This window comes from Amblyraja radiata, chromosome 7 (genome assembly GCF_010909765.2).
Source record: "Amblyraja radiata isolate CabotCenter1 chromosome 7, sAmbRad1.1.pri, whole genome shotgun sequence".
Lineage (NCBI taxonomy): Eukaryota > Metazoa > Chordata > Chondrichthyes > Rajiformes > Rajidae > Amblyraja > Amblyraja radiata.
The window spans coordinates 11,559,456-11,582,883 of record NC_045962.1 but is presented as its reverse complement, the minus strand read 5'-3'; the positions used below and the strand labels follow the sequence as shown (position 1 = coordinate 11,582,883).

The following is a 23,428-nucleotide window of genomic DNA, read 5'->3' as shown; positions in this document are numbered from 1 at the left end:
CCTAGGGAATATCACTTTACCTTTCATCTCTTAGCGACAATCCTCCTCTCCCTGATCATCTCGTGAGAAATATTTTGGTTAAATGGTGTACAATTTAGACCACAGGAGTTTATTTAGCAAATGATGTTGTGTGCAAATAGAAAAAAAATCTTACCCAGCCTAATCTCACCTTTTAGCACCTAATGCATTATTGTGTACAGCTCACAAGCATTTAGAAATGTAATTAAGGTTTCTGTTCCTGACATTGCTTCAGATCCCTAACACCTTTTGAGAAAAAATGGTTTAAATCTCTCTAATCCATCTGCTAATTAAGAATATGCCCCCTGGTTTTTATTCTGAACTACGAGTAATAGGTCATTCCTAATACAAACTCTAAACAAATAGGACAGTAGCTTACCTCAATGACAGTCCACTGTTCAACAACTATAGCATCATGTGGCATCTTGTTTGACTTAACCGTGTCCAAATTACATTCTTCATATATAAACATTCCATCCACAGTCTTGGATAAATAGTCCCCTGGAATGGAAAATGTATATATCAATCAATGTGGTCAAAGGTGGTAGATTTATTACACTTGAACCTTCTTAATTTTGCCCACATACTTTCAATAAGCTTTTTCACTGGCGCTTACTGTGATCGAAAAAGCACTTCGTGCAACATCTTCTACAGGATGGTAGACACAAAATGTTGGAGTAACTCAGCGGGGCAGGCAGCATCTCTGGAGGGAGGGGATGGGTGACGTTTTGGGTCGAGACCCTTCTTCAGGGTCTCGACCCGAAACACAAGAAATGTAGTCTATCTTTTTAAAAACTCCAACCATTCATTTTCTTGAGTGAAAGTGTCTCCATGTTTCTATTTATTTTTTCCAAGACTAGAAAATGTATTTAGCAATAATTATGGTCTACCTTTACATGAAAGCCACATTTGACTGAAAAAGGACCGATGATAGTGGTACATAGCTCCTAGTGCAGATCTGTGCCAGTTCCATCAGCAAACATGGCAACAGTATCCAATGGATGAAAATGTAATCACTGACTGCAATTTCTGGATTATTAAATTCTAATTACATTTTAATCCTTTTGAAGCAGCCTCTTTCAGACAGAAAAATATTTTTTATGTGCTCATTCCTTCATCTTAATTTTGGTTGGAGTTTGAGGTTTGAGCACTGACAGCTCCTCCATTCGCACAGCAAAATCTGAGCTATCAAAGCATGCGTAAAAACTAAATTAAAGAGATGGAAATAAAACTGGGATTAGGAAAGCGAGAGGAAAGGAAATATGAAGCAAATTCATTTTTTTTTCCTCCATTATTTCAAATTTCCAAACAGTAGCTTTATTACTAACAAAACACATTGTAAAGCTTGGAAATAGGAATTACAATATTCTTCTGATAGTCACACAGTTGTTACAATAAATTGCTGTGTATTAACCTGATACACAGGATACAAGGTACAGGATACTGAGTTGGATGATCAGCCATGATCATATTGAATGGCGGTGCAGGCTCGAAGGGCCAAATGGCCTACTCCTGCACCTATTTTCTATGTTTCTAACCTGGGACAATTAAAAAATGTTGGAATTATAATTATCATTGATCGGGATGGAACTGCAGTAAAAATTAAATGTTTTAATAGTGACAACCGTCACATATTTTAGTTTGTCGAGAAATAATAATGAAAAATATAACACATGAAATTCCACAAGACATAACTATTTTGATCAGGACATCTATATAATAACTGCAAATCAAAAGTATATTATGGCCCACTAACCAGAAGATGCATGAATAGAAAATCAGAGCATAGACTCAATGTTAAAAATGAACCATACCAAGCTCATTACCTGTCGCTATCAATATATTCTTAGTTTATCACTTGCTCTTTTATGTATGAGTAAATAAAACAAGTTTGACACAGAAGTGAAAATAAAAACTTTTTATTTGTCTTTTTTAGTTAGAGTAGTAAATAAATTATTTTAATATATAACACTTTGCTTCTAATTCATATTTGTTGAAACCCTGTGGGAAGAGTCAACATGATCAGAGGTCTCCAGAGCATCATCATCAGATTAGTTGTAGTTGCAAATATCTAAACAAACTCACAAGGATGAGTGATTGATGATTCCAAGGAGATCTTATAACAACATGAAGTGTTTACAAAAAGGAAAAAACTGGTGAGGGTAAATGTGGGTCAGAGATTATAAAAGTAATTATAAGGAAAAAAACAGAGGAATTAAATAATTACTTTGTGTCTCTTTTCAGGGAAAAAGGAATCAATAAAATTCAGAAAAACTCCCAGAGATTCAGGGGTCCTGTGACAATATGGTATGATGGAAATAAGTAGTAATTATAAAAAATAGGAGAGTTAAAAGTTGATATAACCGAGGATCTACTTTCCGGAGTTTTTGAAGAGTTGGTTGTAGAGATAGTTATCATCCACCAAAACTCCATGCATACTGGAATTATTATTGTGGATTACAGGGCAATAATTATGAGCCCACTGTTTAAAAAAAGGCAGGAGAATGAAAACATGAAATAACTGACCTGTAAAAGTCTATTATCAGTGGTGGCAAGGTGTTGTAACTATTTGAGGACACAACTAGTAAAATAAATAAAAGGGAGCCAATATACAGGTTTTTCCTCCGGTTCCATTCCTCTGCACTGCTCATAAACCTGAATAGTTCACGTCAGAAATGCGACCTTAATCACATTCCCGCATGGGAGAAGATGCCTGCAGTTCCACAGAGACCAGCAAATCCTCACCACTGGTCTCCCAAACACTCGTTTGTATTAATGGGCTGTACATAAATCGGGCATTTGTAAGGTAATGAGGACCAGTATTTGGATTTTCAGAAGGCTTTCAACAAAGTCAGACGGTGTACACTGGCCAATAACATTAGAACATATGGATTTGGAGGTACCCTACTGACATGGATTGAGATTTGGTTATCATATAGGAAGAAAATAGTGGGAATACATGGATCTTTCGCAGGTTTGGAGACTAGGACTACTGGAGTGCTGCAGAGATTGGTGCCTGGGTTCCAGCAACAATGATCTGTATCAATGATCCAGCTGAGGGAATCACTGATATATTTCCATGTTTGCTGATGATACAAAATGAGGTAGAATTGTGAGCAGAAAGAAGGATGTTAATAAGTTCAAAGGGACATCAACAAGATGATAGGGTGTACAAGAGCATTGTAGACCTGAATGTAATGCAGAGAATATGAAAGTATGGAAATAATATACTTTACTATACAAACGAGAAAAGCAAGGTGTACCTTACATGATCAGAGATTGAGACCAAAGGGACCAAGGGGCAAAAGGTACAAACATTTGAAACCAACATTTCAATACTGCAAGTAATTAGGAAAGCAAATGGAACCCTGGTCTCTATTACAGGAGGAATTGAATATAAGAGTAAATTATATGGAACTTTGGTGAGATTGTATCTGAGTATTGCATGCAGTTTATGTTTACTTACCTATTAAAAAAAAATGAAGAAAAGATTCACTAGATTGGTTCCAGAGAAAATAAGGTTTGACATATGAGGAGAGATTGAGTAGACTTGGCCTATATTCTCCAGTGTGTAGACAAATAAGACAACTAATTGAAACTTATAAAAGTCAGTGCTTGACAAACTGAATACAGGAAAATTGTAAGTCTGGAAGCAGGTATTACAATCTTAGAACAAGGATAGGCCTGTTAGGATTGCGAGGATACATTTCTTAATGGTCTGTATCAATCTGTGTGAAACTTTGGAATTCTACGCTCTGCATGGTGTGGAGGGTTAGTTATCATGTTGATTCAAAAGAGATCAAGAGATAAAGATTATTAGGATAGTGCTGGAAAAGGCACCGTTTGAAGATTAATGGTGGAGCAGACTCGAAGGGCCAAATAACCTACTTCTGCTCCTATATGTTATGTTCAAACATTTCTGAGATGAACAGAGAAGAACTGGCAAACTGAAAAAAGGCCCAAGTTCAAGTAGTTTTGCCATTTTTAGCGACGAAAGGATAGAATGCCATTTTCATTGGTGACCATTGTTTCAAGAGTGTCACAAAGCATTTCTGTCTCTTTGATCTCTTCGACTGATCACTCTGGATGTGAAGGTTCGACCGGCTAATCCAAACAATGTCTTTTCATATTATGAATATTTGTCGAACCAGCAAGCTGTCTTTCAAATTTGATATTTCTTAAGCTAATTTATGACCTTGAATGTTGGTTGGTCTTTCACATTTGGTAATGGGATTGAGTTTTCTTCATTTTATTCATCTTTACCGAAGCTCTAGAACTGAGAACTTCTTCCAATCACTGGATTTGGTTGAACATCAGAAATTATTGGAAACACTCAGCAGGCCAGACAGCATCTGTGAAAAAGGAAAAAGCGTTAATATTTGAGGACAGTGACCCTTTGTCAGGTTGGATTTAATTTGATGTTAAGTTGACTGACCTGCAAGACATGGAATTTAAAAACAACAAGGTGTGTTTAGCTGATATTTAGCTTCCTTGGCCCCCCCCAAAAAAGAATTTATTAAGAAATTTCACTTTTCATTCTCGGTCTGGTGTCCTGAATGGCTTGGATTTTCAGATATTCCTCCAGTTAATTCATAAATGTAATGAGAGCCTCTGCTTCCATCACTCTTTCAAGCAGTGAGTTCAAGACCTCCAGGTACTCATTTTTTCTTTCAACTCCTCTTTTGGACTTTTATCAATTATCCTGAAATTATGTCTCTTTTCCGTGAAGAGAAATAGGTCCTTTCGGTTCATCCTATCCAGGCTCCCCATCATTTTATACAATGGATTACATTCCCACTCACCATTATTTTTTCCAAAGAAAATATACCTAACCAATCTTTCATCATAATTAACAGCCTTGATAATATACTGGAAAATCTCCCCTGCAACCCTTCACCCCACTCCCCCACCAGATCTATGAAATCTTCTCTGATATGGTGGTCAGCACCACATTCAGATCTCTAAGTGCGGCTTAACTCTTAACTGGAGACATAATGGTGTCGGAAATTGTAAATTATTTTAAAACAACTGTATATTACATAAGATCTGTGACAATACCTGGAGGTATGGTAGAATTAGATTCAATACTTACTTTAAAAAGGGAAAGGAACACATTTGCAAGTCTATGAAGTAATTTTTTAATGACTCTTTCATTGATTTGCCCATACACAATAGCCATATGACTGTAAATTATCTATAAATCTACCTACTCTTGAGTTGATATTTATATTGCACTTTGTTCAATGATATAATGCTTGATCTACTTAGGTGTTAAACAAATTTGTGCATTGGTTGAGCCTACTGTCTTCTCTTTAATAAAATAGCCAAATATAAAAAATACCCTGCTGCTCCATTCTCTCAGCATATGACAGTCCCGCCATGCTGGGAATTAACCTTGCAAACCTACGCTGCACTCCCTCAATAGAAAGTTGATGACAATATGGGGAGAATAAAATGTAGAATTAGTATAGATGGGTAGTTGATGGTCGGCACAGATCCGTTGGGCTGAAGGGCTTATTTCTGTGTTCGCCTTGTCTAATCAAGGGTCTTGAACCCAAAACGTCGCCTATTCCTTTTCTCCAGAGATGCTGCCTGATCGGCTGAGTTACTCCAGCATTTTGTGCTTATCTTCAGTGTAAACCAGCATCTGCGGTTCCTTCCTACACATTGTATGATTCTAACAAACTACCGGAGCAACCACATACACAGCTGACCATGGTTAATTATTGGGCTGGATGCTGCATCTGGAAGAACACTGGGGAAAGAGGGGTTCAGAAACCAGGCCCCAAAAGTGTATGTGACACACCCTTAAACAAATAACGTAGAATCAAAGAGCTTCAATAATTGCTAATTACAGTTGGAAGATGATCTATTTGGCCGGAGGCTTGTTTCCTATACGTAGGAAAAAGGTTTAACTTGATCTGTCCTATAAATACAACACAAGGATTGAACAATTCCACTGTGGAACGTAGATTGCAAGGACAAGTTTAGAATAAAAGATAGTTTACAACAAAAGTTTCTAAACAACTGTGACCATGATGTAGCCTTTCCCTAAGTTGACCCCCAATCTGGAGGCCCGCAATAGCCTGGGACATGCCCGGAACAGGCGCCGCTCATAAAACTAGAGCATGGACTTTGAAAATCTTACCAACACATGGCGCTTCTTGCATGTGGGCACAGTAGACTATTTCTGTACACTTGCTAACCAAGGATTGGGGCTAGGGCAATACTCTACTGGACTGTTTATAAGAAAAATAATTTCACTGTGTTAGCACATCACATCTTCGACCATTGATCCCTTGCAAGAGGGGGGCAGTTCCTAGTGCTTTAGATTCATCCACCCAGAGAAAGTCAAATGTCATTGGCATGGAGATATATTGTAAATACAATTATAATCACATGCAAATTATGATGCAAAGAGCCTAACAATCAACGTGTAATCCATCAGTCTTTTATACTATGGAGATTCCTCTTAATCTGCTGAAGTTACAGGCAGGGTAGAAAAGGATGCAGAGTAGCAAATACATTTCTGATACTTCAGAAATGACCTGTTTGAGTGAACCTAACCTAAACTAACAGTAGATTTTCTGCTTCAATCTATAAATTTCCTTAATTAGAAAATTCAATGGAGCATATATGTAGTGATTTAATGTCACCATGCTTAAGGATTTTCTCCTGGTGTTAACAGTACGTGGCAGTAAGTGTGTGGATACAACAGAGAGCGGTGGATTCAGCACCATGCATCACGGGCACAGCCTTCCCCACCATCAAAATCAGTTATTTAAGGCGGCCTCTAGAAGGTGGCATCTATCATCAAGGATACCAACATTGCAGAACTTGCTCTCTTCTTGTTACTACCCTCGGGCAGGAGGTACGGAAGCCTGATATTCCATACTATCAGGTTCAGGAACAGTTACTTTCCTACAACCATCAGGTTCTTGAACTGACCTACAAAACCCACAAATATCTAAAGTTTCCAGTAATCTGCAGGCCACAGATTACAAAACATGGTGTTCCGAGGAGGAGCAGTGACTCACTGAAAGCACATTGGATTTCAAACTTTATTGTGTAAGTAGGTACTTTGAAAATTGCTAACTGTTTCTTAGTAATGAATGCTAACGGTTTGACCACTGTTCAACTTCCATGAAAGCAGTAGACTATTCCAATTAATCCATTAAAAAAAAAGCTTTCTTTTGGCATTTATTTCAAGAGTATGAAAAAAACAGCTTTTGTTTAAAATGGGATGCATTGTGTAAATCATTCCCTAAGAAATTGTATTCAGATGATGAAATGATTCACTAGTAGAGTGCAAATTGCACACACTGGGATACAAGCCAGTTATCTGAGCATGTGATTTATTGAAAGAGACTTTAATATTGGAGAGGATTCTTCAGGATAGGATTGGCTCCCATATGGAAGAAAACCAGTTAATTAGGGACAGTAAATATGGCTTTGTACTTGGCAGGTCGTGTCTTACTAACTTGAGTGAGTTTTTTTGAAGAGAAGATGAAGATGAATTTATATATCTGTATCTAAATACACACACTCCACTGTATACTTTGATAACCTTCCTCACAGTATCTGACACAAGCAACCTTGGTGTAATCTGCAAATTTACAACCAACCTGTCCACTCACTTTCTAGTTGACTACTCAGCCAAATAGAGAAGTGATTGGAAGGGTAGAATTATTTTAAGTATCATGACATTAATTATTATGGTAGAATTATTTTAAGTATCAGATGTAAAATGGATGCATAGCACTATAATTTTAATACAGGGGTACCTTGTAATGAAGCAGAGTAGGTATTTGGGGCCAATTAAAAAATATTGATTTTGAAATTCTTCTGTGCCCTGATGGTCCAACAAATGGTCATAGCCAAATCTGGTCGTTTGTCTGGTGCTGCACACGTCAACATAATCTGAGGGCCCAGGGTGTTCCAGGCTTCACAAACACAGAAATAATCCCTTAGGCTAGGATGAGGATGGGAGGGAATAAGAATAATAGTGGTCATATACTTGATTTGGGCAATTTGGTAGGTGGCTGGGTGAGACACACAAATATGCAGGGAACAGAGGAATATGGAGAAGGGGTTAGGTTAAGTAGGTATCTGCACAAACATCGTGTGCTGAAGGGTCAGTTTCTATGCTAATGTCAGCAAACAAGATCAGGGCTGAGAATGGGGTGGTGGAAAACAAGACAGTGGTTGGTGGGAAGGGTGTGATGGAGATAATTTGTGCTTTAGAGGATTGTGTACTTTGGGCGATAAGAGGGTTGTGGTGATGGGAGGAGACCAGAGATTTGAAAGGAAGCCAGTGGTTGTTAAGGCGGGGGCTGGGGATGGGTTTCTAATGACATGAGAATAGTGATGAAGAATAAGGTAAACAAGCCAATTGCCGCAATGGGGCCCCAATTTACACACTACTGAGAAGGTTTAGTTGCGCTGAAGTGCCCAACAGTGGTCACTCTTGGGACATCTTGTTATGAGTCCCCCTGTTATGCCACAAATCAGACACAAATTGGATCTGCAACTTTAAATGACACTGAGACGAGCACAGTGGCTTTTTTGGAATGAAAGTTTGCAGATGACACTAAGATTGCTGAGGTCGCAGACAGTGAGGAATGCTATCAGCAGGATATAGATCAGCTACAGAAATAGGCGGAGAAATGGCAGATATATTTTAATCTGATCAATTGTGAGATGGTACACTTTGGGTGGTTGAATGTAAAGTGACGGTTTACCAGAATGAAGTCTATATTCTATATTCGGTTTACCAGAATGAAGCCACATGGGAGGTTGGACAGATGGTTTATTTTCTCTGGAATGCCGGAGGTTGGGGGGGAAACCTGATAGAAATATGTACAATTTTGAGAGGCATAGATAGGGTAGACAATCTGCACCTTTTTCCCTGGATGGAAATATCAATTATAGGGCATAGCTTTAAGGCAAGGGGAACAAAGTTTAAAGGAGATGTGTGGGACAAGTTTTTTTTTACATGGAGGGTGGCGAATACCTTGAATGCACTGCCAGGGGGTTGTGGTGGAGGCAGATACAATACTGGCATTTACTGTAAGAGACATTTGGATAGGCAGATGGATATGAAGGGGATGGAGCGATATGGATTATGTGCAGGCAGATAAGTATTGGCATTGTGTTCTGCACATACACTGTGGGCTGAAGAGCCTATTCTTGTGCTGTACTGTTCTATATATCCCTAAATAGTGTTTAGTCACTTTATTCCATAGTTAGGTTATTTACAATTGCCAAAATCATATTTAGTGTTTAAACATTTTATTTAGTTTTTAAGAAATTATATTTTAGAAATTCCTCTGCTCAATGCCTCAAAAGGGACCATTGTGCTGATGAAGATTGTGGTAATGTGGCATGAACATGTTTTAAGCACATTTTGAATGAGATAATGCCAGCTGTTAACATGAGAGGGATATTTGGGTGCAAGAATTTTGTGGTATCTAGCTAACTCAATTTGACAGCTGTGCAACACAAACAAAATAAACTGATGCTGAGACATAGATGATGATCAGAAACACTAACAAAATGAAGGAAACCTATGGGTGTAAAGCTCAACAGTCTTAAATGTACAATTTCCCAAATTACCCTCCCAACACAACATACATTACAACATACATTTAAAACATGTATTTTTAAATCAATTAAAAAAGTCTATTACTTTTATGCTGAGAAAAAAAATATTTTGTACATTGTGCTATGAAAAGTGATTAGCAAATAGATTCATTTTTAAAGATGCATTTCAAGGAGCTTACCAGAATTGATGATCCATCGAGATTATTGTCTCCATTTCCTTCTTTCTGTTCCACACACACATTTGGAACTCTTCAGTTTCAGATATCTTTCTATGGATGATCCACTGGTTATTGTTCCATAAGCTTGATATTCTGCTCTGTGGCATTCTCCTGTTCTTTACTGAATTACTACTTTCTAATATCCTGCCAAGTTTTTTTAATGCAAGAGATCACATTCATTTGCACCATGTACCTGATCCTATGCATGCTCACAGCCTCCAACCAGGTATAAATCTTTAATTTATCTGATGAGGGCTGTTATACATTAAATCATTTACTACCGCTATACGTACATTATCTAATGACAAGATATTTTCAAAGCAGTTTTCTAATATAATAACTTTTAATCATTTTCCCTGAAAGAATGAAATGTATTCTATCTAATATATATATTTGCTGTACTTGGAGAAGCTGCCGTTTAGTACCTTGTTGAATTTTGGCAAAAATATGTATTTACCCTTCATTGTTTCCCAGTCTACGAATGAATCAATCAAGGACATTCCTCTTTTATAGTAAGCTGTTGTAATTTCCAGCCAATCTGCTTCCACGGTGCAGATGGTTTGGCCTCTGCGTGTTACTCTGAGAGATAAATTGCCTTCATGGTAGGACCGCTTACTGCAATCTTCATCAGTCACGTTGAAAAGAGCAAACAATTTCAAATCTAAATTGAAAATAGAAAAAAAAACATTAATGTATACCTTTTTTGATGACCTGCAACAGGCATTTCAGAAGAACAATGGAATTCAGACCTATGTTGGCTTGATTATTTATCCAGGCAATTGATTTTACTTCTCTTTGGAAAGGGTATCTGGTTGAATCAGACTGCTGAGGCTGAGAACTGGGGTATGAAACAGTCAGCCAAGCCAGCCACATCAGACTATGACCACCAGGTGGCGCCAGCAATGGCTGCCTCGCCAACCGTCTGTCTGTCCCTTCCTTCTTTGTTGTTTTATAGTACGCATTAAATGTATGTTTTAGTGTTCTTTAGCTTATTTTATGTGCGGGGTGGAGGGGGGTTGCGTGAAACTTTTTTTTTAAATTACCTCGCCGGAGATGCGATTTGATTCCGTATCGTATCTCCGTCCGCAATGCAGCCTAACGTCGAGGAGCTGGCGGTCTCTGCTGGAGACCGACTTCGGGAGCTCCAATCGCGGGAGCCTGCAGGACTTACCACCGTGGAGCTGGTGATCCCTTTGCCAGGGATCGACCTCGGAGCTCCAACCGCAGGAGCCTGCGGACTCGCGGTCCCTAGTTAGAGACTGACTTCGGGAGTTCAAATCCGCAGGAGCCTCGACCGACCGCCCTGACGCGGGGGCTTAGACTTCCCCGACGCGGGGACTTCGACCGTCCTGAGGTGGGGACTTTAAACGCCCCGACACGGGAACTTCGACCGCCCCGACACGGGGACTTCGACCGCCCCGACGCAGGGATTTAAATCGCCGGCTGCGGGAGTTTCAATCGCCCCGATTGCAGATGGTTCGACTGCCCCGACTACGGGAGAATAAAGAGGGAAGGAGATTAGACTTTATTGCCTTCCATCACAGTGAGGAATGTGGGGAATCCGCTGTAGTGGATGTTTATGTTAACTTTTATGTCGTTGTTTGCCTTGTTGCTTTTTTTTAGTATGGCTGTATGGTAAATTGGATATCACTGTACCTTAATTGGTACACGTGACAATAAAAGACCTTTGAAACCTTTGAGTGTGAAAAGCAGGTGGCCTGAACAATCTTGTCAGCGCGCATGGTAATGTAAAACAGGTGGAAAAGCAATCACGTCAGTTCCTATTACATGGTTTAAATAAAGTGACTTTTATTGTAGGATTGGAAGTGGTGATTCAGAAACCAACAGGGTAATCTTTTCATTTACAACTTACAGAACTGTGACATAATTTTCCATGTTACACCTCATATTGTTGAAGTATGTGCACATTAGCAGATGTTGGATTATAATGAAGGTTAGATAAAATAAAGGGCTTTTGTAGTACACCACTGTATCGATATATAAACTCCAAATAAACACGATTTTAAACCATACATGAAAGAAGTAATTAAAAAAATATAACCATCACACAAACCTTCTTTTGGTTGAGCAGAAGCAAAGCTTTCTTTTCCAATTCCCTTTCCTCTTCCATGCAAAATATCTTCTTCTGGAGATGGGCCATTCTCCGAAACATTGGTGGTTTTATTGCACCAATGTTCTCCTTCTTCTGTAGATTCCAGAGGCTTCATGTTCAAAGTTCCCTCATTATATTTAACAGAGTTATTGTCGGGATTGTGCTTACTTTGATCTGTCAATTGAAAGGTGGCGACCTGAGCCAAATCCACATCTGGCTCTGTTGATAGATTTGTGCCATTGCAGGCCTTTGATTGCGCATGGAGCTGGTTTAAAAAGCCAATGAACTTCATTCCTTTCTTCGCTGAATCGTTGACCTAGAAGAAAATAGTTATATTTGGGTTAATCAGGATGGCCAGGTTACAGTTTGCCAAGAAGTACTTAAAAGAGCAAACACAGTTCTGGAAAAAAGTCTTGCGGACAGATGAGACAAAGATTAACTTATATCAGAGTGATGGCAAGAGCAAAGTATGGAGGAGAGAAGGAAATGGCCAAGATCCAAAGCATCCCACCTCATCTGTGAAACATGGTGGTAGAGGTGTTATCGCCTGGGCATGATGGCTGCTGAAGGTACTGGCTCACTTATCCTCATTGATGATATAACTGCTGATGGTAGTAGCAGAATTAATTCTGAAGTGTATAGACACAATCTATCTGCTCATGTTCAAACAAATGCCTCAAATCTCATTGGCCAGCGGTTCATTCTACAGCAAGTCAATGATCCCAAACATACTGCTAAAGCAACAAAGGAGTTTTTCAAAGCTAAAAAATGGTCAATTATTGAGTGGCCAAGTCAATCACCCGATCTGAACCCAATTGAGCATGACTTTTATATGCTGAAGAGAAAACTGAAGGGGACTAGCCCCGAAAACAAGCATAAGCTAAAGATGGCTGCAATACAGGCCTGGCAGAGCATCACCAGAGAAGACACCCAGCAACTGGTGATGTCCATGAATCGCAGACTTCAAGCTGTCATTGCATGCAAAGGATATGCTACAAAATACTAAATGTGACTACTTTCATTTACATGACATTGCTGCGTCCTAAACATTATGGTGCCCTGAAATGGGGGGGACTATGTATAAACACTGCTGTGATTTCTACCTAATAAAACCAAAATGTATAAAAATGTGCACTTTAACCACATGTGATTCTTTTCCTTTTACAAATCTCAAATTGTGGAGTTCAGAGGTAAATAAATAAAGGGTCTTTGTCCCAAACATTATGGAGGGCACTGTATATACTCAGGTGCTCCTCGAGGACCTAATTCACTAACACAATACTCATTTGTTTGACTCTATTCATGACTTCCATGAACCCATTCCTGATTCTGTCAGTGACTCAACAGGCTGCTTTGAAAGGCAAGCATTATGAGAGAGTACCTTGTCCAACAGCTCCTTCAAAATATCACTGGAAAGCATTTGATTACTGACAGACCATTCTTCAACAACTAGCTTGCTGTGCTTTTGTTCTCGGTGCTCTGACTTCTTTACACTGTATTGAAGAAAAATAAACAGAAACGATATCAGAGCCATAAACAATTTTCCTGATCATGAGAGCAATAAGATTTTTTCCAGGACCTATTCATGAAACATCTAATCAATTACATTTTGTTCACATTAGATTTGATATTACCAAAAATATTCTGATAACGTGAGTAAGATTCAGTTATCATATGATGAGATTGAAGGACAAATATCTTTTTTTTCAGGTTTTGCATCAGGTATGTTTACATTTTCCATATTTATTTAAAATATCAATACAAATGCAACACATTTTTTGTTCAGCAGAAGTCACCAGATGCAAACGGAGACTCAGCATTATCTAAGCTCCTCTGTTAAAATATGAAAAGCTTTAAGAGCAGAATAGCCATTTGGATGCATATGTGTTAGTTTTGTGAGATTACATAAACATTCTGATGTTTAAAAATGATTTACAGTTTTTGTCCATGTAATGCAGGGTAACTGTAGGAATTGAGGCCATCCAAATAAAATCCCAATGCTAAGATTTAATTTTATGTTATACAATAAGAGGTTTTTAATTAAATATATGCCTGATCTGTTTGCCTATGATTAGTAAGACATTAGGTATTAAAGTTAGGCTCAGTGTTGTAAACCATGAGATCTATTGGACAATATTGCACTTAACTTGATAATGATTTTTAACGTACTCTTTGTACACCTGTCTCTAAATACGTTTCCCCATCTTTTGGGGCAAAGCCATCCTGCAGAATGCCAACATGCCTTTCACGTCAACTCCCCTACCCCTCCGATTATCCTAATTTTCTTCTGCAGCCTCCATGATTGCTCCTTATTTCATCCCTTTACTCCCCAATCACATGCCTATTTTCTCATCCCTGGTTTCTATGAACAGAAAATAATATAAAAAGCAATTTCAAGAAGGAGGCACTAGAAGTTCCAGGTACTGGATTTTTGAACAAAAAAACCCCAAACTGCTGAAGGAACTCAGCGGGTCAGGCAGCACCTGTGGATGGAAATGGACAAATGACATTCCGGGTCAGGACCTTTAGTCTGAAGAAGGATCTCAACCCAAAACACCATCTGTCCAAGTCCCTCCACAGATGCTGCCTGACCCACCGAGTTCCTCAAAGAATTTTCACTTCGCTTAAAGACCTGGTTGGAATGGGAATTGCAGAATGATAATGAATTGAGCCATGTTAGAAAACACAACCATGAAGCCCCAAACTTAATTACAGTACAGGCAAAACTGAGGATGAGTGGAGAAAGATGCAAAGAAATTAAAACAACTGTGGTTAAATTTAAATCTGTAGGCAAGTCATTGCTCTAAAACATTGACATTTTGATTTGGAAATATGTTTAAGTCCTGGTACAATGCCTACAAAGTTACATGCTATAAGGTTTGAAAGATAAATAGACAACAGTGCCACCTAATTTGGAGACCTGGTAAAGCAGTATCTGTAAGTAAAACAATGGAAAAGCAAGAGAAAATAAATGGCACAAATGGGAATAGCACTGCATAAATGTCAGTGTGACAAGTTAAATGCCAGTTAAAGGAAACGTCCCACAATTGGGGAAACAGAACTTTTGGACATATCGCTTTTCTAAATCTTATGTCCACAAGCAGTTAAGCTACATTAAAACAAAACAAAAATATTGTAGATATCAATCAGAAACATCAATAAAATGCTGGAAAGCTCAGTGGGTTAAGCTGCGTTTCCAGGCAGAGAAACTGATGTTCATTGTCACATAAGTTTTAAAACATTTAAATTCAATAATTTTTTCTTGCTTTGGACATTAGATTTTTTTTCTGAAAGAAAAACATAATAACCAGATTAGAAAAGGTAGACATTCAAGATGTCTGAAGTTGCAGAGGAGGAGCTGAAGAAAACATAGGGAGTGCCTGTGATAAATTCGAAACCAAAAGAGAATAAATGACCTAAATAATATTGGTGTCTGATGAAGAAGGAAGTGGCTTGTTAATCATGGCTGAACTGTCTAGAGGTGATGAAATTAGTTAAATGAGGAGAGGGTGAAAATGAAAAGAAAACAATGTACAGACTGTGAGTTATAAAATAGTGCAGATGATGGAAATAGAAGAAAATGCAAGAAATATCTAGCAGTCCAGGAAGCATCTGAGGAGTGGGCAATAAAATAATCAACTTTGCAAGATAACGATTATTGGGCAGAAATGACTAGTTCTGATACAAACTGGAAGCCAATTGAGTCAATTTTGAACTCAAGGGATGCAGCGTGCCCATTTGGAAGTTGAGATGTTGCTCTTTGAGCTTACATTGGATTTCATTGGAACAGTATAACTGTCCAAATATCAGAGTGGGATGGATCATTCAAGTGATAGGTAGCTGCAAAGTCACGGTGTGCCTTATGTACTGTATGGAAGTGTTTTGTAAAATAGTCTCCCAACCGGCATTTGGTTTCTCCAATGGAGAGGAGTCCACATTTCGGAAGAACTACAAATGCTGCTTCACCTGGAGGGAGTGTTTGAGGGCCTGGAGGTGGAAGGGAAGATGTAAAAATATAGTTGTTACATATCCTGTAAAGGCAAAGAAAGGTGCCATGAGAAGGAAAGTATTTTATTCTCATGGTTAGCCTCCTGTCCCTCAGTTATAATTTATCCTGATGGATCCCCCACATGATGTATTAGCCTTTTTTGTACCATTTAGTAGATAATCAGGTTTTTGCTTGTTACTTCGCTCTTTAAACCACAACTTCACACACGCGTCTCTTCAGCATCAAATTTTAAACAGGAAGCATTTGCAGATATCATTTATATTCTTATGTAGGAAAGAATTGCAGATGCTGGTTTAAACCAAAGATACACAAAAATCTAGAGTAACTCAGCGGGTTAGGCAAGTCAAACTGAGGGACTGACTCAGTCTGAAGAAAGGTCTCGACCCGAAATGTTACCTATTCCTTTTCTCCAGAGATGCTGCTGTGCTACTTCAGCTTGTGTCTATCTTAATTTATATTCTTGTTGATCATATTCTGATATCAACTACCTGGACGGGATATTTTTCCCCAAACGCAGCAATAAAACTAACAAGCAATGAATCAAGAGTGGGAGTAGGTCACTCAGCCTGCACTGCCAAAGGTCTGCTCCAAAATTAATTTTGATCATGGCTGATCTTTGGTTAAATTGAAACACTTACAGCTTTAAGCCTGTATAACAATTACTACAACCCTCAAAGGCAACTACTCTGAAGCAGTTTAGAATTTTCAAACATCAGTCTGAATTAGAACTTTTGAGCTCATAAATTGAAGCTTAAGCAAAAAAAAGTTTATTAGTTTAACTTACCTTGACTTTATTTTAGTTAAAATAACTCTAAAGATGTAACTTAATGGTGATAGTTTCCTTCGCCCCACGGAAAGAATTGTAGGGTGGATGGTGGCAACAACATATCCCTTCCTGTAGTACCCTTCCAGCTTCGAATTAAGATCCAAGGGAGAGGAGATCCAGATAACATCTGGATTTGATGAACCTAGAATGTGATGAATAAAAGACAAAAAAATGAGCTCTTTAAAGATGAATTTATGCCCTAATTCCTACAATATGGGAATTTTTAAATTGCAAATTGTAGCAACTTTCCACAATGTCACTATTATATAATAAACAAAGTAATTGTTATTGAACACATTGAATGTAAAGCATGGCAGTGAAATTAAGAACACATCTGTAAGTTAATGGAAGTTGTTAAGTTAAGTTGTGTTTTCATGTCAGATATTAATCCATCAATAATAATGGGCCGTGATGTCATCACTAAAGAGTCCTGAATTGTTTGACACTGAAAAGCACGAAGGTTTAGAGCAAAAAACAAATGGCTGGAAGACCTCAGCGGGTCAGGCAGCATCTGTGGAAAGAAATAGACCAACCACATTTCGGGAAGGGATAGTCCTTCAGATTCAAATCCATCTAAGTTTAGTATTTCAATGGTAAACGTTCCAGTTGAATAGATGGAAGATATATAAGTGGAGAGGTTGGCCAAGCAGACCTTATGACATGCTTGGAGAGAGGAGGCTTTATTATCACTTTAGGACACAGGTGTCTATTGAATAGATTGTTTTTATTTTCTGCAGAGAAAGTGCTTGAATAATACTAACTGGAGGCATTTCTCAGGGTTTTTAGGGTATGCACAAATGAGCATCAGGATTTCAAACTATATAATTGATCTACCGTTGAAACAATAATTTACAAGCTTCAGCAAGCTTGGCTGAACAAGTTAGGCTGCACTTGTGGATAGGGAAACAAAGTTAACTTTTCAGGTCAATGACTTTTCATCAGAATTGGGTAAACGTAGAAATAAAACAAGTTTTAAGTGGCAGAGAAAGGGAGGCTGTGATGAAGAGTTCAGTGATGGCTTTAATGGAATGCATTTTGGATGGTGCAACTACCCATAAAAAGTGAATTTCCTTTAATGTTTTAGAGTCTCCACAGAATGCCAATGTTGTAAATCCACAAATTGTTTGTGCGTGAGGATCTCCCAGTAATCTCATGGAACTTTGTCCCCTGTAGATAAAAGTTTAAACAAAGAGTTAATCTTTGTCAAAATTTAGGGTTGATAATATTTTAGTAATTTGAAAGGCTGCTACCTACCTGTTGCCCGATTCTAAGCCTCAGAAGCGACAACTTTGTAAGAACATTTAAACCGTAATCATTAATACTGCAATATCTGTTTTTTGTAACTTGTTGGTCGAGGCAATTAGACACAAATCTGGAATCGATGCTAATGTGTTGCTATGACCACTTAACCTGCCCATTTGGACATATTAGAAATTCAAGGCCATATAATATCCTATCAGTAAAGCAAATCACCAAATTTACAAACCAAGGAAGCCATTGTGACTCTCGACTGTAACAGAGCAGATACATGTACAAAATAATAAATCCTATATTAAAAAGATCACGGAAGCAATGGATAAAGCTAAAGATTTGTCTGCAGGAACTAAACAAATAGATTTTAGTTGGGAATTTCTCAAGGATAGAAGGCTTTAACCACCTCAGTACTATTAGGTATTCACACTAAATTCATCACAAAGAGCCAATGATGGCCTAGAAATTTAATTGCAAACTGTGGAGGAGCCCAGAGGTATGCATGCAAGCAAGAAAGTGGGGTTAAGGCCAAGATTGGATCAGTCATTGTCCTGGAATTGTGGAGCAGGTCCAAGGAGCTTTGTGGATGATTCTTGCTCTTTTTTCTTATGCTAATGAAAACGGTGTGCAATGCAAATTTTGACATTAGTTGTACAAAGCTGTAGTCCATTGGCAAACACTGCAAACATTGTGAACCTGGCAAAATGAAACAAGTCATAGCCAGAGAGCTGAGGCTTATATTTTTACTTAATGGACATGTCTTTGGGGCAATGCTGGGACATTCTGGGAGACCATCTTTTTCTAGGTATGTTTTCCTCGCTGACTAATGCTATTTTTAAAATTATTACAATGTGTACTGAGGTGTAGGGAAAAGTTAATGTTTGCATGCTATCCAATCAGATCAAATCGTACTATAAATGAGTACAATCAACCCATCCACACGTACAACAAGTAGTTTGAAGAGAAAAATACCCGCGTGCATGATATAGGGTGGTTGCACGTAAGGTTTCCCGGTCATAGGGCTTGACGCACGGAGCCCGCTCAATCCATCTGGAAGACATCCGTCACTTCCGGTATATGTTATTAATGCTAGAAACGCGTACTTTCTTACCTGTTAAAAACCGCCAAAATGTTGAATTTTTGCGCTGAAAAAAATTGTGGGAGTCGGGGTAAGTGTGAGAGACATGTACCCAAATTTAGAATTCCAAAAGTGAAGCGAAATGAAGGTATAGAGAAGCGAGAACTGAAGGGACAATGGCAGCTAAAGTGCTTGGTAAACATTGGCCGTGCAGATATCGGAATTGAAAATATTGGGAATTATCGCGTTTGCTCACTGCATTTCATCAAGTAAGGCATTATTTGTGGTTTTTCTTGATTCCTTTGGTATCTAAAAAGTCTCAGAAGTGATAAATCTGGCTGTAAATTTTTCTTCAGATGCGTTTTCATTTTGTATGTAAAAACCCACTTGGGAACCATGGGCGATTTAAAAAATTTACAGCCAGATTTATCACTTCTGAAACTTTTTAGATGCCAAAGGAATCAAGAAAAAACACAAATAATGCCTTAGTTGATGAAATGCAGTGAGCAAACGGCCAATGTTCGCCAAGCACTCTGGCTGTTGTTGTCCCTTCAGCTCTCACTTCTATCTACCGTCATTTCACCTCACTTTTGGAATTCTGAAGTAGGCTAAATGTCTCTCACGCTTATCCCGATTTCCATAATTATTTACAGCGCAAAAATTGACAATTTCAGCGGGTTTTAACGGGCCCGCTACGCTGGAAACAATGGTAAGTGCCTACCTGCAGTACATCGTGTGTACTCCATTTGGAGTAGCGTAGCAACAGTACGGGTCATGGGTCGTGACCCGACTGCCGTGAAACCTCCCTATAGTGTAATCATATAGCATTACGGTTACAGAGAAGAAAATCCAAAATCCATAATGATGGGGGGTGGAAGATCAGGACTACATCCTAACTAATACTTGCAGAGTTTGATTTCCTGCTCTGTGTGGCTATCCTTACAACCAATTTACTTATCACATCAACAGTTTACTTTCACTTTTGTGAGCATAATTGCTGTTTCTTTTGAGGGTCTTCAAAATAACTTTGTAAGTTTAAATAAATAACATCAGGAGACATTCACTGTGTCAAAAAAAAAAAATCAATCAGATTCATTTGGCATGTTTAGCTCAGATTTCAAGCAATTCAGAGATCTTTTCCTTAATTACAGTCTATACAAGGATAACCAGCTTATGATTTCTTAATTTCTATCTCATCTTTCTGAAATAATAGAGTGGCATGCACTGTTATGCTAATTAAAGAAATTGAGTAAATTAATAATGATGCTTGTAAATAAACTGGTAAGAGATGCGAAGATCAACTCAAACATTTTTTACATTTAAAAGGATGTTAATCATGAGCAATGTTAACTCTTTAAAACAGATATTAACGATACTAGAGATGAAAATAAAAACGAAATGACTGACAATGTTCCTTTGTGATCAAGGAAAAGAAACGGAATGGCTTCTTGGACCAAGTGGGACCAATGGTCATTAAAATGATCAAAAGGATTTAAAGCACGGTGAGGTCCACAACTTGATGAATTTTGTGAATAACTCACTAGTATGCTGAAAATTATGTTCATGAGTTCAGATACTCTGAGGATTCAGCTACATCTTCTCCCCCCATGTTAGCCAGCGGCCTAGAAATCATGGGTTCCTGAAAAGTTAACGATTCATTTACATTAAGGAGTCTAAATGCAAGGAGGACACAGTAGTGTCATAAATCAATGGGGGAGAATTTCAATATGTATGGAAATCCTATCATATAATGAGCCAGATGGTTCACATCCACAACACTTCAAAAAACTCATCATACTAATCAAACCCAACTGGGATTCAAAGTCCACTATAAATTTAAATTTCCAACCAAAGAAGAACTGTGTCGGCATAGAAGAGCAGCAGGTAGAGCTGTCCCCTCACAGCACCAGAGATCCGGGTTCAATCTTGAATGATGCTGTCTGTGTGGAGTTTACATGTTCTCTCTGCGACTGCGTGGTTTTACTCCTGGTATTCCGGTTTCCTCCCTCTTCCCAAAAACGTGTGTGTTTGCAAGTTAATTGGCCTCTGCAAATTGTCCCTCGTGTGCAGGGAGTGGATATGAAACTGAGTGAACATAGAACTTGTGTGAATGGGTGATCGATGGTTGGCATGGACTCGCTGGGCTGAAGGGCCTGTTTCCCTGCTGTATCTTTCAATCGCATCCTCAACGTATTGCAATAAAAATAAATCAGGAATTTCATAACTGAAAAGCCACTGAAAACCCCTGTGATCTCCCTTTCTGACTTTTTCATATTTATTTTACCCTCTGTGTATTAGTCATAGAGTCATACAGCATAGAAACAAGTCCTTATAGCCCTGTCCCTCGGTACGAGTTCATTCCAAGAGTTCTCCCGAGTTTGCCCTGATTCGAACTCGGAGATTTACGGTAATGGCCACTCGTCGGTACTCGGGGCTCTCGTGGACATTTTTCAACTTGTTGAAAAATCTTCACGAGTCTTCCCGTGCTTACCTGCCGTTAGCGAGTCTTCCCGAGTACCTGCCGTTAGCGCTAAGAGACGTCCCCAAGCTCCGACGTACCTGCTACGTTCATTGTCCGTGCTTACCATGAGTTTGACTTTTTTAAACTCGGGAGAGCTCTTGGAATGAACTCGTACCGTGGGACATGGCTTTAAGGCTCAACTCATCCATGCTGACCAAGATGCCCCATCTAATCTAGCCCTTTTGCAGTGTTTGGCCTGTATCCCTCTAAACCTTTCTTATCCATGGACCTGTGTTTTAAATGCTGTGTTAATACTTCTCTGGCAGCTTGTTCCATATACCCACCACCCTCTGAGTGAAAAAGCTGCCCTTCAAGTTCATATTAAATCTTGACTCTGTAGGGATTCATCTCTGACTCTGTGCAGGTTGAAACTCTCAAGTCCTGCAATTTAGAATCTGACTGGTGCCTGACCACAGAAAATCCCAACCACATAAATTGCCCCCCAGTCATCTTTCTGAGCAGGAGAATGTTTCTTTTTAAGGATAGACACTTCTGGGTTACGCAAGGGCTCTGAGAACTGTTTGTAATCGTAATGGAAACGTTGTCACAGAGATCGCTATTAGCTGAGATCGCAGAAGTTGCATAGATAGGTTAATTAGCTACAGATCAGTTTACAGTTTAGTTAATTTTAGATCTTAGTTAGAATTAATTAGAATCAACCTGTATTATAGATTCAGAGTTGCCGGGTCATAGAATATTGGACCAGAGAGTTTAACCCTGTAGTTCTGCTGTATGAGCTGTCGCGCCTCAAGATATAGACAATAAGCATCACCTCCTCACAAATGTTTCACAACTTCCAGGTACATTTGACAATTGCCTGGATCCTGACCAACACTATTAAGAATAGCTACCCTCGCTTACTGAGGTTAGTGCAGCATCATGGTTTGACAGATGTTCCACCCCACAACTTCTAGTGCTGGTTCCAGATCTATTTTCAGGGTCTTGGTCTTTTCTCTGGCTTCTCCATTTCCTGTTTATTAACTCTGATCATTTTCTTTATTGCAACTTTTACATCATCTGAGGCTTTCCTCAGTTGTGGTGGGTAGTCCCTGACCTTCGTTGTCTTTGACCTTAGCTTATTTCCCATGCTTCCACTCTTGGTCTATCTTCTAACAATGCTAACATGCTCCCTCCTACGTCAGAATTTCCATCCCAGAGTTTATGGATATGTTAATGATTTTTCATGATTTACAACACATTTTCAGCACCAACTTGCCATTTAAACTAGAGCCAGATCTCTTCCATGTTTCACCACCGAACACACTTATACATTGATTGACCACCCCAACTTCCATCCGCACGTTCCTGACCATTTCCCCATACTCGTGTACAAAATATGGAAAACAAGCAAGACAAACTTAAAGATAGAATGACTTAAAAAAGTGAGAGACTGCTGTGTGTTGTTTCATAGACACATGGCTCACACCTGTCATATCTGACTGTGCCATTCAGCCAGAGGGCTTCTCCCTTCACTGGATGAACCGTAGTGTCTTCGGGCAAGGTTAGAGACGGCAGTCACTGCGTTCTAATCAATACCTTGTGATGCTCAGGCGAGGCAGTCCTGGCGAGTTCTTGCTCCCCGGACTTGGAATATCTGACTGTAAAGTGCCGCCCCCATATCTGCCGAGGGAATTCACCTCAGCTATCCTGACAGCAGTCTACATCCTCCCCTGCTCCCATGCAGATGTCAAGCTTGTTCTTAACAAACTGTATTCAACTATCAACAGCCACAAGCCAAAACACCCTGAGGCCCTGGTTGTTATAGCTGGAAACTTCAACCAAGCCAACCTC

General features: G+C 38.9%; 1 protein-coding gene across 1 annotated transcript in view; it reads right to left on the bottom strand.

Moving 5' to 3' along the window:
- rftn2 (raftlin family member 2) overlaps positions 1-23,428 on the bottom strand; it is a 42,492-nt gene that overhangs the window by 12,224 nt on the left and 6,840 nt on the right. Inside the window, exons 3-7 of the mRNA XM_033023700.1 lie at positions 16,746-16,929; positions 13,334-13,445; positions 11,914-12,268; positions 10,297-10,500; positions 398-519 (exon numbers count right to left, since the gene is read on the bottom strand). Coding sequence (XP_032879591.1) covers positions 398-519; positions 10,297-10,500; positions 11,914-12,268; positions 13,334-13,445; positions 16,746-16,929 — 977 coding nt within the window. The remainder of the gene's footprint in view (positions 1-397; positions 520-10,296; positions 10,501-11,913; positions 12,269-13,333; positions 13,446-16,745; positions 16,930-23,428) is intronic.